This window comes from Pipistrellus hanaki, assembly GCF_964339955.1.
Source record: "Pipistrellus hanaki genome assembly, chromosome: 16".
NCBI classification, from domain to species: Eukaryota; Metazoa; Chordata; class Mammalia; order Chiroptera; family Vespertilionidae; genus Pipistrellus; species Pipistrellus hanaki.
In genome coordinates this window covers 2,270,692-2,286,811 of record NC_140518.1, presented here as the reverse complement: position 1 = coordinate 2,286,811, position 16,120 = coordinate 2,270,692, and the positions used below count along the sequence as shown (strand labels likewise).

General features: G+C 52.8%; 1 protein-coding gene across 1 annotated transcript; it reads right to left on the bottom strand.

The window, feature by feature from the left end:
* Nucleotides 1–1,943: 1,943 nt before the first annotated feature.
* On the bottom strand, nt 1,944–14,919 carry PRPSAP1 (phosphoribosyl pyrophosphate synthetase associated protein 1). Its single transcript, XM_084863114.1, has 10 exons — nt 14,240–14,919; nt 11,232–11,284; nt 10,342–10,408; nt 9,803–9,975; nt 7,836–7,951; nt 7,360–7,415; nt 6,354–6,499; nt 4,815–4,885; nt 3,457–3,603; nt 1,944–3,036 (listed from the first exon to the last, which is right to left on the bottom strand). The coding sequence occupies exons 1-10, from the start codon at nt 14,407–14,409 to the stop codon at nt 2,878–2,880; spliced, it is 1,158 nt and encodes a 385-aa protein (XP_084719240.1). The 5' UTR covers nt 14,410–14,919; the 3' UTR covers nt 1,944–2,877.
* Nucleotides 14,920–16,120: the final 1,201 nt, after the last annotated feature.

The following is a 16,120-nucleotide window of genomic DNA, read 5'->3' as shown; positions in this document are numbered from 1 at the left end:
ACGGGACGCGGCCGCCCCAAAGCGTTCTCAGCTGGGAGCGCCACGTGGTGTGGGGAGGGGCGGCTCCTGAGGCCCACCCGCGGCAGCCGCCGCAGCCCGGAAAGGCCGGATTCTCCCTCCGGAGGCCAGGGGGCCGCCCGGCGCCACGCCATGTCCTTCGGGCGCCCTGACGCAGAGCAGCGGCACCAACCTGGGGCGGCCCTGAGTCCTGGCCCCTTGGGGACAGTTCCCCTCACTTTGCACAACCAGAAGGGAGGGAAACAGGAAAGCCCACTCACCACCGTGTCCCACTCCCTCAGCAGACAGGCCTTTCCTGCTGCCCCATCAGGCCTCGTTGGTGCCAATTTACCTCAGAACACCCTCCTCCCGCCCCCAGGCTGCTCCCGACAGCCCACCTGCAGGCAGTTTTAACTGCTTTCAGACTCAAATCCGGCCTGGTCTGAGCTGGTACAATGCCATTAAAACCCTTCATGGACACCCTCCCCCCACCCCCCACCCCCCACCAAAGCAGTGTGTCCCTGGAAATGGAGTTAAAGTAAGGTGACCGGACGTCCCGATTTTTAACCATTTGTCCCGCGGCATTTTAAAAAAGTCCGGATTTTTTGAAAGATTGGAAACATTCTTTCTAAAAATCGGGACTTTTTTAAAACGCCGCGGGATGCAGGAAAAATTGTTAGAAATTAGGACTGTCCCGCCAACACCTGGACGATCTGGTCACCTTACACACTCTGCTCTCTGTGCACCCGCGACCGGCCTGGTGAAGCTAAGGCCAGAGCAGTCACAGCCTGGGAAGCTTCACCGGGCCAGCCCGTCTGGAAGCTGTGGCACGTGGGCTCTCCATCCCCAGGTCAGGGACTCCCCCACGACTGCTACTGCCACTTCACTATGCAGCTCTGAGTCCTCCTGTTTCCATCTTATTTCTTAGAATGTACTTTTATTGGTTTCAGAGCGGGCGATAGAAACATCAATGAGGAGAATCACTCATCAGCCGCACTGCTTGGCTGCCCCCCCCCCCCCCCCCGCTCGCCCCCTACTGGGGACCAAGCCATGTGCCCTGAGGGCGAGTGGAACTGTGACCTCCCAGTTCATACAGCCATGCTCAACCACTGAGCCGCACCAGCCAGGCCCGTTTTTTTGTTTTCATCCGAGACTTGGCATCATGCCAGGCACATGAGGACTCTAAATGCCATCGGGAAGGGCATATCCAATATACCCTCATTCTAATCCCAGGAAATATATTCTACTACATGCTTTCACTAAGTACGTACCGGTGGGGAAATATGAATGGAATTAATATTTATGGATATTTGGAATATATAAATGGAGTATAAATGGAATTTGGTTGAAACCTCTTTATACTGCAGACAACAGAGGCCAGGAAGGATGAGCCATCTGCCCAAGCTACCATGTTTCCCCGAATATAAGACAGTGTCTTAATTTTTTCTCCCAAAGTTGCGCTAGGTCTTATTTTCAGGGGATGTCTTATCTTTCCAAGCACTAGGGGAAAATGTCTTATTTTCGGGGAAACACGGTAGGAACCTGGTCTCCTAAGGAAGTCTGTGGCTCTTCCTCTACCCATGCTCATTTCATAGTGAAGTTCTTTGCTCAAATGCTCCCACCTGGCCTGTTAGCAGCAGCAGCCTATTTGTACGTTCGAAAAGCTAATGGGCTGTCTTGCCTGCAGGCCAGGAACTTTTCTAGTCCTTAGTAAATGAGCCCGGCCGGTGTGGCTCAGTAGTTGAGCGTCGACCTAGGAACCAGGTCTGGGTTTGATTCCTGGTCGGGGCACATGCCTGGGTTATGGGCTCGATCCCAAGTGGGGGACGTGCAGGAGACACCAATTAATGATTTTCTTTCATCATTGATATTTCTCTCTCCTTCTCAGAAATTATATATATATATATTTAAGTCAACAGAAGTTCCCTGCAGAAACACACCGTACAAACTGTGCAAATTGGCCTTTATTGTCTCCGAGGAACTACCAGACCCAACAAGCAATTCCGGTCACGGGCAGACGCCCTCCTCCCCGTCGCAACACTCGCTGCCCCGGCTTGGACCAGAGGGTGCAGCCAGGTCTCCCTGACAACTGGTGTGCGCCAGGGTACTGAGTGTGTCATTTTAAACGTTGGGTAGAAAGGCCACGTGCAGCCTAGGTGATTCAATAAACAGTGTCACCTATAACGGGGAAACTACAACCAGTTGTTTTACAAATTTAGATCTTAACCATCTCAACGAGGACCTCACGCCAACAGGTCGGAAGGACAGGACCTGTGACAGACGTCTGCCTGGGACTGGGACCACCATGGACCTCACCCCCGACTGCATCCGCATTTCCTGCGGAGTCTGGACCAGGTAGTCACAGGAGGCACACAGTGGGTGGCTGTGCAATGGCGTGAAGAGACCAGCAAGGCACACAGCGGAGGGCGCCACTCTCTGACCGCGTCCTTGCTGGGGAGAACACTGCGCACGCGCCTGCTCACTGGCTGCACCAGCGGCTTCTCCGGGAAAAGGCACCTCTCCAGAATTTCACCCGAGGATGGAAACGGTGCCGGCACTCGGCTTCCCTCCCCAGGCTGAACATGAACACGCATTCCCCGTGGCTGGAACGCTCCGGAGTTAGAACGGCCGCCGGAAGTCCTTCCAGCACCATCAGCTCTGGTTCTCCTCAGGGAAGTGCTGGAACGTTCCTTGAAGGAACAGGATGGTGAGGGCGCATGTTTAAGGCCATTTATCCGTTAGTGTGGTCTCCCTCTCGGCTACCTGAATGCCTCCCGCTGGCCAATCTGGACGGGAGCCGCTGCCTCCTGGGAAGGAAACACCATGTACATAGTGACGGCACCGTCGTCCTCAGGAGCCCAGGCCCAGGCCACCGTGGAGCTAGTCGTCCACGGTGATGTTCCGGAAGAGGTACGCCATGGACTCCCCGTTGTGGATCCTGCGGATGGCCTCGGAGAGGATCAGGCTGATGTCCACCGTCTTGATCTTGGGGCACTGCAGCTTCTGCACCTCGTGGGGGACAGTGTTGGTCACCACCACCTGGCATGGCAACAACGGGAACAAGCATGGTAACTGGTGTGCCCAGTGGTCGTTTGGAAACATTCATCCAACATTTAGTACCCCCGCCCAAGGCCCACCCCATAAAACCTTAGTCCGCCGAGTCTGGGGTTTACAAACTAGACTGACCAACCTCACCCCCGGGAGGGGTTTCGTGGTTCAGAACTAAGGTTCTGAGCACCAACGTCTGGTGTGCAGGAGACAGGTGAGCCCTGCGCTGCACGGAGGAGAAACGCTACGTGGGCATCACGCCGTGTGGAAGCACGGGTCACACTGAGCACACAGACGCCGGCCAGGACAGGCCCTCGGGAGGGTCAGCAACGCTGACCGAGTCCCGGCATCACTCACAGAAGAGGCAGCAAGCCCGGACCTACGCTAAGAGGTGGAGCCCCGCACACAGACCTCATCGATGGAGGACTCCTCGATCAGGCGCGGGGCCTCTGCGGACAGGATGCCGTGGGTGGCCATGACGTAGATCTTGTAAGCGCCTCTCTCTTTCAGGATCTCTGCAGCAGCAACGAAGCTTTCCACGTCATCAATGATGTCATCCTGAGAAGAGACGGTGAAGGAGCTCTGGGCCCCGCCTGAGGACTCTCTCTGCCCTTCCCTGCACCCGGCTCAGAGGATGGCAAGGCACCAGCGGAGCCATGCACCTGGGCAGAGGTTGCACACCCAGCAATGGCAACAGGGCTGCGCGGACTGCACTTGGCGTGGCTTTCGGTGCAAAGAGCAACGCCTCACAGTCACATGTGACCTTTACAGCTGGCGTTTATGACCCCAGGCTCATTTCCTGTGTCCCATGTCAGATCAATCCTACACAGCCAGCATCCCCGTACTTTCCTGAGAAAGTTAAAAGGGGGTACACATTGCCCTCACCAGTGTGGCTCAGTGGATAGAACGTCGGCCTTTGGACTCAAGGGTCCCAGGTTCAATTCCACTCAAGGACATGTATCTTGGTTGCGGGCACATTCCCAGTAGGGAGTATACAAGAGGCAGCTTATCAATGTTTCTCTCTCATCGATGTTTCTAGCTCTCTATCCTTCTCCTTTCCTCTCTGTAAAAATCAAAATTTATTTTAAAAATAAAAATAAATAAAGAGGATACACAGAAACAAAGCGAGCCACTGCGAAGAACCACCCTCTGGCCTAGCGGAGGCGTTCAGGGCTGGCGGCACATAGAACACGTTCAAGTTTGCAGAATGAGACACTGTTCTCTAGCAGAAATGGAACAGTTCTGCCTGGCTGGCATGGCTCCGAGGTTGAACATCAACCTATGTGTGAACCAGGAGGTCACAATTCAATTCCCAGTCAGGGCATGTACCCATGTCGCAGGCTCCATCCCCAGTGTGGGGTGTGCAGGGGGCAGCCAGTCATGATTCTCATCACTGGTATTTCTCTCTCTCCCTCTCCCTTCCTCTCTGAAATCAATACAAATATATTTTTAAATGGAACGGCTCCTCCCCAGTTCTCCTCTCCACCCTAAAGCTTAAGGTTGAGGATGTCAGCTGCTTTGATAGGAACTGCAGCCCTCAAGACCAAGGTCACTTGTGGGGTGAACTTATAGGAGAACTTATACAAGCTCTCCTTACAGCTGTCGGTTATAACAATCCCTGTTCGCCCACATAAAAACCTCTCCTTATCGGGTTTGGGTGAGAACAGAAAGTCGGAGCCATTTAAGTTGTCATCGTTATTGGACACACAGCCCGACGTGAAACAGCTATGAGTCCGGGTGCCCTCTGCATGGGAAGACGCTGGCCGTACCACGATGATGGCGATGCTCCCGCCGACGTCCCCGACCACGGTGATCGGCGGCTTCTCTTTGGCCATCATCACTGCAAAACGACACAATGACAAGACCCGTTAGTCAAGCATCGCTAAGCAACTGCTCACACCAACCTCACCCTCTGGAAGTGGGGCAAAGCCACTGAAGACAAAAAACAACAACAAAAGAAAGAAAGCAGCAGATTCCTCTGCAAGGAGCCGGGGTCCCTCAGAAACAGCCTGTCTAGAGCACGTTGTCCGGTAGAAACGGACGGTGAGCCCCACTGGCGTGGCTCCGTGGTTGAGCATCAACCTATGATCTAGGTCACATGTGTCAAACACAAGGCCCGCGGGCCAAATCCAGCCCGCCAGGCCTTGCAATGTGGCCCGCACCGCGCTGTCATCACTGCACTCCGCTGTCAGTTTATGACATTGTCAGTTTATGACTGTTCAGTAAACCATTCGGCCCGCGATTTAGGCTGGATTTTAGATTTTGGCCCCTTCTCTGATTGAGTTTGACACCCCTAATCTAGGTCATGGTTAATTCTCACTCAAAGGGCACATGCCCAGGTTGCAGGCTCACTCCCCTGTGAGGGGCATGCAGGAGGCAGCCCATCAACGATTCTCTCTCATCACTGATGTTTCTCTCTCTTTTCCTCTCCCTCTGCCTCTTGTACACATTTTTTAGTAGCCACATTAAAAAGTAAAATCACATAGGTGAAATGAATAGATTTATTTTACAATATAGCCAAAATATTTCACTAAGTAATCAATATGCACATTTACTGGAGCTGTTTGACATGTTTTTGGACTCAGTCTTTGGAGTCGGTGTGCGTGCTGCTCACAGCACTTTGCAGCGGAGGCCGGTCCTGCTGCACAGGCGTGAGGACGGAGTAGCAGGGCGAGGAGAGCCACACCGCCCACCATGCACCAGAGAAAGGCCCGCCGCTGAGACAGTGGAAAAATGTAAGGAGAATGCCATCCGCAGGCAACCGCCAGGGAAAGGCTGCCAGGCCAAGAGCTGGCGTTCGTTTTCGTCCAGATGACTGTTACTGGACAGCGTGACCTTCTCCCCACGAGCGGAATAACCAGCTTCCTGGCGGTAAGGAACTGGAGAACAATAACTACGAGTCCCCCACACTTCCAGGTTTATAAGCGGCGAAATCGATGCCACACCGTTCAATCATTTAAAAATACCCAGACGGAGCCGAAACCAGTTTGGCTCAGTGGTAGAGCGTCGGTCTGTGGACTGAAAGGTCCCAGTTTGATTCCGGTCAAAGGCATGTACATTGGTTGCGGGCATATCCCCAGTAGGGGGTGTGCAAGAGGCAGCTGGTCGATGTTTCTCTCTCATCGACATTTCTAGCTCTCTATCTCTCTCCCTTCCTCCTCTCTGTAAAATATCAACAAAATATATTATAAATAAATAAATAGTATAAAAATACCCAGACGGCAGGTCCACCTAAGTATTATTCTAGCTATTCACGTCAGCAGAGACGTTATTCATTTCCAAACACAGTGAGGAAGAGAGTGACTCACACGGCAGCTCCAGGCCGGGGTGCACCGTGGCGTTCTTGACCATGGGGGGTGAGTGGCGGCCGTCGTCCATGTCCAGCTCGGTGCACTGCGCCTCCCCGTGGATGACGGCCAAGCCCAGCCGCAGCCTCTCCGCGTAGGATTGGGCCCTGAGAGGACGAGGCAGGCGGTGAGCGCCTGGAGAAAACCCACCATCACGATTCCCCATCTTAGTAATCACAAACTGGAAATATCACCCACCTCTTAGGACTCACAGGGAATTACTTATACAAAACAGAACGTGGAGCCCAGCCAGAATAAAAACCTCCAGGGGCATGAGAGCCGAGATGTGGGCGAGTGTCTGGTTCTAGATCATTCTGGTTCTAGCCTTTGCCCAATAATCTAACTCTACTTCCGAAGAAAAAACTTTGTTGAAAAAGGTCTCTTAAAAATCACTGCTGACCCGCCGGCGTGGCTCAGTGGTAAAGTGTCAACCTATGACCTAGGAGGTCATGGTTCGATCCCCAGTGTGGGGCATGCAGGAGGCAGCTGATCAATGATTCTCATTATTGATGTTTCTATCTCCTTCTCCCTCTCCCTTCTTCTCTGAAATCAAAAACTTATTTAAGCCCTGACCAGTTTGGCTCAGTGGACAGAGCGTGGGCCTGAGGACTGAAGGTTCCCAGGTTCGATTCCAGTCAAGGGCATGCACCTTGGTTGCAGACACATCCCCAGTAGGGGGTATGCAGGAGGCAGCTGATCAATGTTTCTCTCTCATCGATGTTTTTAACTCTCTATCCCTCCCCCTTCCTCTCTGAAATCAATAAAATATATTTAAAAAGCAAAAACAAACCACCGCCTGGAAAGTGCTCATAGCCCTCTGCCTTCCTTTCCTGAGACTGTGAAGGAAGCACTTTAGTGTCAGCGATGAGGGGAGAGTCCAGGCCGGTGAGCTTTCCCGGCCACCAGACAGCTCCCTCCGACCTCAGAGAGCACCGCCAGCGCCTGCGGGAGTATCTGGAGCAGTTACCTTTTCGCAGCATCAGGAGACTTAGCTACAATGACTGCGTTTCTGTAATTTGGAATCTAGATTTGGAGGAGAAATAAGAAAATACTGAAAAGTTATGCCTGGATGCTGGTATTACATTCTTTCCTCTTAAAACAACAATCCACACTAGCAATCATATATGCTAGACTTTCATTTACACATTTTAGAATTTTAACACTTATCAATTAACACCATTGCAAAAGTACTGCTACATCACGAAGAAAAAAAAGTAATTAATTCTTAAAACCTTAATTTAAGAAAACATAAGCCAACTGCTGAAGATACTTAGAAGGAAATCCGTATTTACGTCTCTGAACTCTGGGACCCTCCAGGCCTGAGGGCTGACCCCATCTGGCTGCCTCAGGGTCAGACTAAGGAAAAGGTCACGGATGTGCCTTCCACGTGGGAATCGGGCACCAGAGAGCAACATGGAGGACAGGGTGCGGGCGGCTGCTCACTTCTTCCTGGATGTACTGAAGCAGGAAAGGTGAGGCTCTCAGGTTGTCCACGGGAAAGCTGAAAAAGCCTTGGATTTCCTTCTGGTGAAGATCCATAGTGATAATGTGAGTTAGACCTGAAATTTTAAAACAGAGAATTACCAGTTCACCCCTGCAAATTAGTGACGCCCAGCTCCTGTGTCCTATCGAGAGGCCGGGGCACTGTTAACAAGCACGTGAGTCACAGGCTTTACCTGCAACCTTAACAAGACCTAAGGAACTAAAGAATGTGCCCGGCCTGGCCAGCGTGGCTCCGTGGCTGAGCACTGACCTGGGCACTAAGAGGTCCCCAGCTCGGTTCCTGGTCAGGGCACATGCCTGGGTTGCACAACCTCCAGTAGAGGGCGTGCAGGAGGCAGCCAATCAATGATTCTCTCGTCACTGATGTTTCTCTCTCTCTCCCCCTCTCCCTTCCTCTCTTTCTAAAAAACGTGCGCAGCCTCCAGTGAAGGCATCTCTAACCTTCCACAAAGACAGGCCCGAAGCTGAGAGACGTGCCCTCCTAGGCTGCTGTTACTATTCACTTGGCCCTCAAAATCAAGAAAAGAAAACTCAGGTAGAAGCAAAAATATGAAGATGGAATTAATACTGAAGCAAAAATTGATGTAAAAATAGTCAATATGTTGATTAAATAATTTAGGAAGAAATGTAAAAAGTCTGTGGCTGAGGAAGAAGGAATAAGAAAGCAAAAATAAAGTAATGTACATATTTTAAAAAAGAGAAATCATGTAATACAAAGATAGAAACTGAAAGGTTTAAAACAATTTCTATCAGAAATAAAAGAACGGGCCATGAAATATTCTTTTTTTAAAAGAAATATTGTGATTTTTCCAGAGAGGAAAGGAGAGGGATAGAGAGCCAGAAACATTGATGAGAGAGAAACATCGATCAGCCGCTTCCTGCACACCTCCCTCTGGGGATGTGCCCGCAACCAAGGTACATGCCCTTGCCTGGAATCGAACCCAGGACCTCTCAGTCTGCAGGCCGATGCTCTATCCACTGAGCCAAACTGGTAGAGCAGCATGAAATATTCTTATAGAAAAACAAGAAGACAGACTGAAATATCGACAGGGCTAAACAAAAAGGAATGTATGTTTCTGAGGACTCAAATCTGTTTTTTTTTCTTTGTGAGAGTTTTACATAAACATCAGGCAAATGAAATTCCAATCATTGTAAAATGCCTTTACATGTGATTCCCAGGCCGGCTAGTTACTGCTACAAACACACATTAGAATAAAAGCAGAGAAAATAAGCTGCTGCACACACACTCAGGACGGGACCGGGGAGTGTATCAGTGGGAGAAGGAGCCAAAGGAAACTCCAGAGTGACATTATGTACATAAATAAAGCTCAGCAAGAAGGCAAGGACAGAACTCCAGCCTGAACCTCGGAAGGCCAGGAGTGTCCACAGTACCAGTTAAAATGTGATGAAGAGCCCTGGCCAGTGTTGCTCAGTGGATAGAGCATCGGCCTGCGGACTGAAAGGTCCCAGGTTAGATTCCGGGCAAGGGCATGTACCTTGGCTGCGGGCATATCCTCAGTAGGAGGTGTGCAGGAGGCAGCTGATCGATGTTTCTAACTCTCTATCCCTCTCTCTTCCTCTCTGTAAAAAATCAATAAAATATATTTAAAAAATAATAAGAATATAAAATTAAAATGTGATGAAGATAAGATGAAACGTGAAGGAAGACGATGGGATGATGACAAAGGCCAAGACTGGAGAAGAGCAGAAAACACGGAAGCAGATGATGCCACTCTCAGACAGAGAGGAGAGAAAAGGCAGGAACCCTACCTGAGCTCACTCCCCCTCACAGCTCTGTGCGGAGACAGGAGCCGAGGGAGGCAGCTGGAGGAGCGGGTCCCCCTCCATCCGTGCGGGGGCTCGTCCCGGGCAGGAGGCGCCCGAGCGGCGGCGGGACCCTCACTCACCCGCTCTGGCCAGCATGGACGCCAGCAGCTTGCACACGATGGAGCCCCGCTTCCGCATCTTGCTCTGCTTGCTGTAGGGGAAGTAAGGGATGACGCCAATGATGTTCCTGGCGCAGGCGGTCTTCAGCGCGTAGGCCATGATCAGCAGCTCCATCACAGCGGTGTTCACGTCTCTGAAACGGTGCAAGTTTGTGTTCGGGGATTGGCGTCATGGATGCTCCCCAGGCGATTTAACATGAGCTGCCCGACGGGTGTCACAGCATTTACCAGCCGACAACAGCGGGGCGTCTGAAAGTCTCATTTACGACACTCTCTAGGAGGACAGCGTCAGACCCCACAGGCTAGGGGCCCAGAGGAACAAGACTGCCCCCGTGCCCACCTGCTGTGAATCAGAGGTTCCCACGACCCTCTCCTCAGGCTATGAATTTGCTAGAATGGCTCAGAAAACTTTACATGCAAACACATTCATGACTTCCAGAACACGAAACTGGTTCACAGGGAACGCTAACGCGCTGTGCCAAAGCAGTGCCAACTCTCACCTGGGGATCGTCTGTATGATGAATACGTCTTGGCCTCGAACAGATTCTTTTATTTCGACTCTTGTTTCTGAAAAATAAAAATGCCCTGTAGCTTTAAGAAAAGCACTACTCAGACCACAGATAATTAGAGCTCAGAAAGAGAAAGGAAGCATGGGATCACAAATCCAGGCTTTCAACTTTAAAAAAAAGAATTCGGAATCACTGGATACTGACTTGTCTTTGCGAGGACTAAGGGCACTATAACCGCAAGTGCACGCCCGCCAGGAGATTTACGAGGCAGCATTCCTAGGCCACCGGCCATCGGCAAAGTGACTGCGACATGATCACTGCCCCAGAGGCAGGGGAGGAAGCTTGGAGGTGAAAAGAACAGAAAGCCTTTTTCATGTCACCATCACCAAGACCAGATTGCTCTCTTTTTTTAATCCTCACCCAAGGATATTTTTCCAATGATTTTTTAAGAGAGAGTGGAAGAGAGAGGGACAGAGAGAAACACTGATGTGAAAGAAATACGTCATTTGGTTGCCTCCTGCACGAGCTCTGACCGGGGCCCAGGCCAGGGAGGAGCCTGCAACCGAGGTGCGTGCCCTTGACAGGAATCGAACCCAGGACCCTTCAGGTCTACAGGCCGACGCCCAGGTTGCTCCTGATGCTACTGCTGGCCAGCGGACAAGTGAAAGCAGGGAGCGTCTGCCAGCACCGCCAACACAGAAAACTCTCTACCGCTCTCCTTTTCCAGCCCAATGACAGGGTGTTGGCATTATGTTGGACAAGAGGAAGGAGACTTTCAGGAGAGCACAGGAGTCCGGATTTGTTATGAGGAATGTTTCCGCGTTAGACATGAGTGATATCGTCAGCCAGGACCGCACTCAGCGGGAGTGGGCCAGCTTTACCTCCATTGGTCTCCTGGTACACCACGGACTTCCCCAGCTCAGCGCCCAGACGCCTGCGGGAAAGAGAAGGCAGTTAGAGTGCTCCACCCAAACACTCCAGCTCGCAGGCACGCGTAACAGAGACTAAATCAGCTATCCGCCATTCTCTGCCAAAGAGCAGGAGAAAGTTTAATTCGGGAAGAACACAAGTGCGTGGGAGTCCGCAGGCCGCTGACCAGCCCGCACCGCAGTCTCCGCTGGCCCAGCGCACAGCCCTATGACCAGTAACTGTCCTGGAAAATCACCCAAACCAGGGCTTGGCGCTCACTGGCAGCCACTCCCGAACCACACGCCCGAGGTCAGCGCCCCCATGTCCCAGCACACAGACTGGGGCCACGAACCAAAGGCAGAGCGAAGCGTCTGGATGGATGAGAACAAATGGAGTGGGAAAAGCCCTTTTTGGGACAATCAGGGAAACAAGGGCGTTGGACTGTGGACTGGAAGGTCCCGGGTTCAGTTCCGGGCAAGGGCACGTGCTTGGGTTTCGGGCTCAGTCTCCAGTGGGAGGCATGCAGGAGGCAGCCGAGCAATGATATTCCTCCATCATTGATGTTTCTATCTCTCTCTCCCCCTCCTTTCCTCTCTGAAATCAGTAAAAATCTATTTTAAAAGTAGTTAAATAAAATGGCTAAGACGGTAAGTTTGGATATGTGTTACTTCACCATTAAGTACTCTAGTCAAAAAGGCGAGGGACAGCTGGAGCAGATGAAACAAGATTAACCAGTGTGGGAGCTGGACAAAGGGTAGGGGTTCATACAACACAGGCGTAATCCGAACAAATCCTGGGAGGCAGTGCACCTGCCTGATTAATAAGCGTCATCATCAAAAAAGCTTTCAGATCCCCGAGTGACATTTAGATCCGAAAGGAATCCTGGAAATAAAATATAACCTCAGAGGTCAATCCAATTTAATGATCCGCAAATTTGCTCAGTAGTAAAACGCTTTGCTCAAATAAAATCTTACTGGGAAACTCAACATATGAAACAGATAAAAGAATTACAAATATTTATTGTTCATAGTAACTTAAAACCTTTTTGGACCAAGGCGGGGAAGAACCTAATATGAAAAAAAAAAAACAACCAGTGACATTTTAAATGTGCCCCCAGCCCTGGCCCATGGCTCAGATGCTGGAGCACCCCCCTTACTCCAAACGGCCCCAGCGGGGCCTGTGCAGGAGGCAGCGGATTGACGGCTCCCTCCCTCATTGATGTTTCTATCACTCCCTCTCCCTTCCTCTCTCAGAAATCAATAAAAACATTTTTTAAAATATATTTTATTGATTTTTTACAGAGAGGAAGAGAGAGGGATAGAGAGTTAGAAACATCGATGAGAGAGAATCATCGATCAGCTGCCTCTTGCACACCCCCCAATGGAGATGTGCCCACAACCAAGGTACATGCCCTTGACCGGAATCGAACCTGGGACCTTTCAGTCCGCAGGCCAACGCTCTATCCACTGAGCCACACCGGTTTCGGCTGAAAACATTTTTTAAGCACAAAATCAACTGAAACCTATCCTCAGGTGGCGATGAATAATAATTACAAAGAGTGCCCTCCAGCTTTGTATTCTCTCAGCAAGGTCCACGGGCTGAGCCTGGCCCCAAACACACACACACACACACGCACACGCACACGCACACGCACACGCGCACACACACACTTCCTATATAGAGTTAGCATTTGGCTGGCCTCAAAAAGACAAACAGTCGGAGGGTTTGTGGATTGCAAAAGGGTTGTTTTTACCCTCTTTCACCTAACCTTCCGCCGGACAGAAAGGAAGCGTTTTTGCGCTTCCATCGGGAATTTAAAAATGTAACCCTGCCTGAGTCCCACCCGGGAAACGCCAGGGGCGCGTGAATGTAAACTAAAAGCTGAAAATGACTTTATTTTTTTAAAAAATACATTCTATTGATTTTTATACAGAGAGAAAGGGAGAGAGATAGTTAGAAACATCGATGAGAGAGTCATCCATCAGCTGCCTCTTGCACACCCCCTACTGGGGATATGCCCGCAACCAAGGTACATGCCCTTGACCGGAATCGAACCCGGGACCCTTCAGTCCCCAAGCTGACGCTCTATCCATTGAGCCAAACCGGTCCCGGCTGAAAATGACTTTAAATGCCAGCAGACAAGCCACTCTTTCTATCCGCAGGTTTACCTGGGGGCTCAGAAAGCCCTTCCCTCACAGTGCGGCTCCAGGACCCCCAGATCCCACCAGAAAGCGGGTGTTCAGGGGCCGCCCTGAGCCTCGCTCGCAGGCTGGGTGTATACACAACAGGTGGCTCAGCTCACCGCCTTCCTGCCCCGCAGGCAGGATCACCCCGTTTACAAAGGACGTTCGGGAAAACGGAGTCTCCGGCCCGTCAGCGCCCGTGTCAGGTGGCGGCTTGGGGCGGCCCCTCGGGGCGCCGGGGACCCCCGTGTCCGTGGCTTCCAAGACCCAGCCTGCAGCTGCCGTGCAAACCGCGGGGAGACCCGTTTCCACCCAAACCCCACAATCCGCTCGCCTGGACCTGCCCGTCCTCAGGGCCCGCCCTCCCTACACCCCGGTGTAACACTTCCCGGCCCCGGGCCCACGGAGGAAGCTGGGGACGGCGGTGAGAGGTTCCTGGGTCAACTCCAGCCCGGGGGCCGGACCCGGGCCCCCCCTCCAACGCCTCCCTCCGGGGGCGGCGGAACCCTCCCCACCGCCCGGGGTGACGGAAGGAGGAAGAGCGGTCCAAGCAACGGGGTGGGGTGTGTTAAGTCATCAAAAGTCCGCAGAAATGGGGGGGGGGGGCGGACGGGCGGGGAAGGGACGCCTCCGGTCACCTCCCAGGGTCTGTGCAGCCCCCAAAGGGCAGGCAGGGTTCGGCTACCTCCCCCCCCCCCTCGCAGCTCCGGGCGAGGGGCCGGTCGGCCTGGCCTGGCGGGCCCGGGGGAAGGGCAGCAGGAGGGTTCCGGGCCCCGCCGCCCGCCGGCCGCCCTTACTCGGTGATGCGCTTGGCCAGCTCGGTGCACGCGGCCGTGGAGTTGGCCGAGAAGACCCGGTAGCCGGTGCGGGCGGCGTTCATGGCCAGGCGGGCGGCGGCGCTGACCCGCGGGGCGCGGAAGGCCGAGGACACGGACAGCGGCGGCAGCAGCAGCAGCTTCTTGGGCATCGTCCGGCCCGCGGCGCGGGGCCCGCCGGGAGGGCTTCCGACGGCGGCGGCCGCGACGCCCGGGGCCCGGCTGGGAGAGGCGCCGAGCAGCCCGGCACGGCAGGGGGGAGGCGGAGACCCTCACGCTCCTCGTACCAACCCCACACGAGCTCCGGCGGAACCTGCGTTCGCTGTGACCGACGCCGCCGCCGCAGCCTCCCGGGACCCAGAGGGAAGGCCGCCGCCCCCTCCGGGCATCCGGGAGACCGAGAGGCGCCGGCTAGAGCGTCCGCACAGCCGCCATCTCGGATGAGGGCAAGGCGGTGGACACCTCTAACAGCCTGTCCTCCCTACACGAGCATCACGAATTCGCTCCGCTGACAGACTCTGCCGTCCCACAGGAGGTCTTTTCCAGTCACGTTCTTGGGCTGTGCAGCCTGACTTGGTAGTGGTCCCAGCCCACTGCAACTTTTATGCCAGGATCCAAAATGTCTGCCTCCGAGGAGGCCGACGATCTAGCTCTGCGTCTCTATGGTCACCGCGCTAGCCCAGCCAGGCGCATGCGCCTAGCTGGGACCGCGCAGAGGTGGACGTCCCCCCAAAGGTGGAGTCTGATCTTCATTCCTGGGGATCCAACCTTGTAAGGCAAGGCTTCCTGAAGGAGGCCAAGGCGCTCCTGACAGCCTTTGCTTTGTTTTTTTGTTTGTTTTTGCTTTGCTTTTAATAATGTCTTCCTCCCTCAAAGACCAACTCATGAAGCATCTGCTCCACGAAGTTTTTCTAAATCCCCTCAATCACAATAAGCCCTTTCCCGCTCCCCACCACCAGGTGGCCAGCCACACCATGTATACTTGCTTGTATTTTAATATATATATATATATATATATATATATATATATATATATATATATATATATATATATATATATATATATATATATATATATATACTAGTGGCCCTGTCCACAAAATTCATGCGGGGGGGGGGGGGGCGGTCCCTCAGCCCAGCTTGCACTCTCTCCAAATCTTGGACCCTTCAGGGATGTTTGACTGCCGGTTTAGGCCCGAACCTGCTAAACTGGCAGTCGGACATCCCTCTCACAATCTGGGACCACTGGACTGCCTGCCAGCCTGATCACCCCCTAACCACTCCCCTGCTGGCCTGATCACCCCCAACTGCCCTCCCCTGCTGGCCTGATCACTCCCAAGACTTTATTAGTATGGATTTAGCCCAGCTGGTGTAGCTTAGTGGTAGAGCATCAACCTATGAAAACAGTTTGACCAGGAGAAAACAGTTCGATTCCTGGTCAGGGCATATGCCCGAGTTACCGGCTTGATCCCTGGTAGGGGCTGTGCAGCAGGCAGCCGATCAATGATTCTCTCTCATCATTGATGTTTCTCCTGGGTCTCATCATTGATGTGACCCAGGAGGTCACAGCTTGATTCCCGACAGGGCACATGGCTGGGTTGCTGTCTCATCCCCAGTAGGGGACGTGCAGGAGGCAGCCCATAGATGAGCCTCTCTGTCTCTGTCTCTGTCTCTGTCTCTCTCTCTCTCTCTCTCTCTCTTCCTCTGTAAAAAATTATTTCCAAGTGTGTACCCTGACTGGGAATCAAACCAGCAACTGAGCCTGAGGGAGCCACTCCAGCCAGGGGCATATCTAGGTTGTTTTTAACCTGCTTGTGATTGTCGAGTGTTTCTCCCCTCCCTCCCCCCCTTGTTCTCCAACAT

What these genes read in the sequence shown, in the direction of transcription:
- PRPSAP1 (XM_084863114.1), bottom strand. Translation starts at nt 14,409, where the DNA reads ATGCCCAAGAAGCTGCTGCTGCTGCCGCCGCTGTCCGTGTCCTCGGCC. An exon ending in CTGGCCAAGCGCATCACCGA is followed by an intron (nt 11,285 to 14,239) that starts GTAAGGGCGGCC and finishes TCTTTCCCGCAG; the next exon opens with GCGTCTGGGCGCTGAGCTGG. An exon ending in GTACCAGGAGACCAATGGAG is followed by an intron (nt 10,409 to 11,231) that starts GTAAAGCTGGCC and finishes TTTATTTTTCAG; the next exon opens with AAACAAGAGTCGAAATAAAA.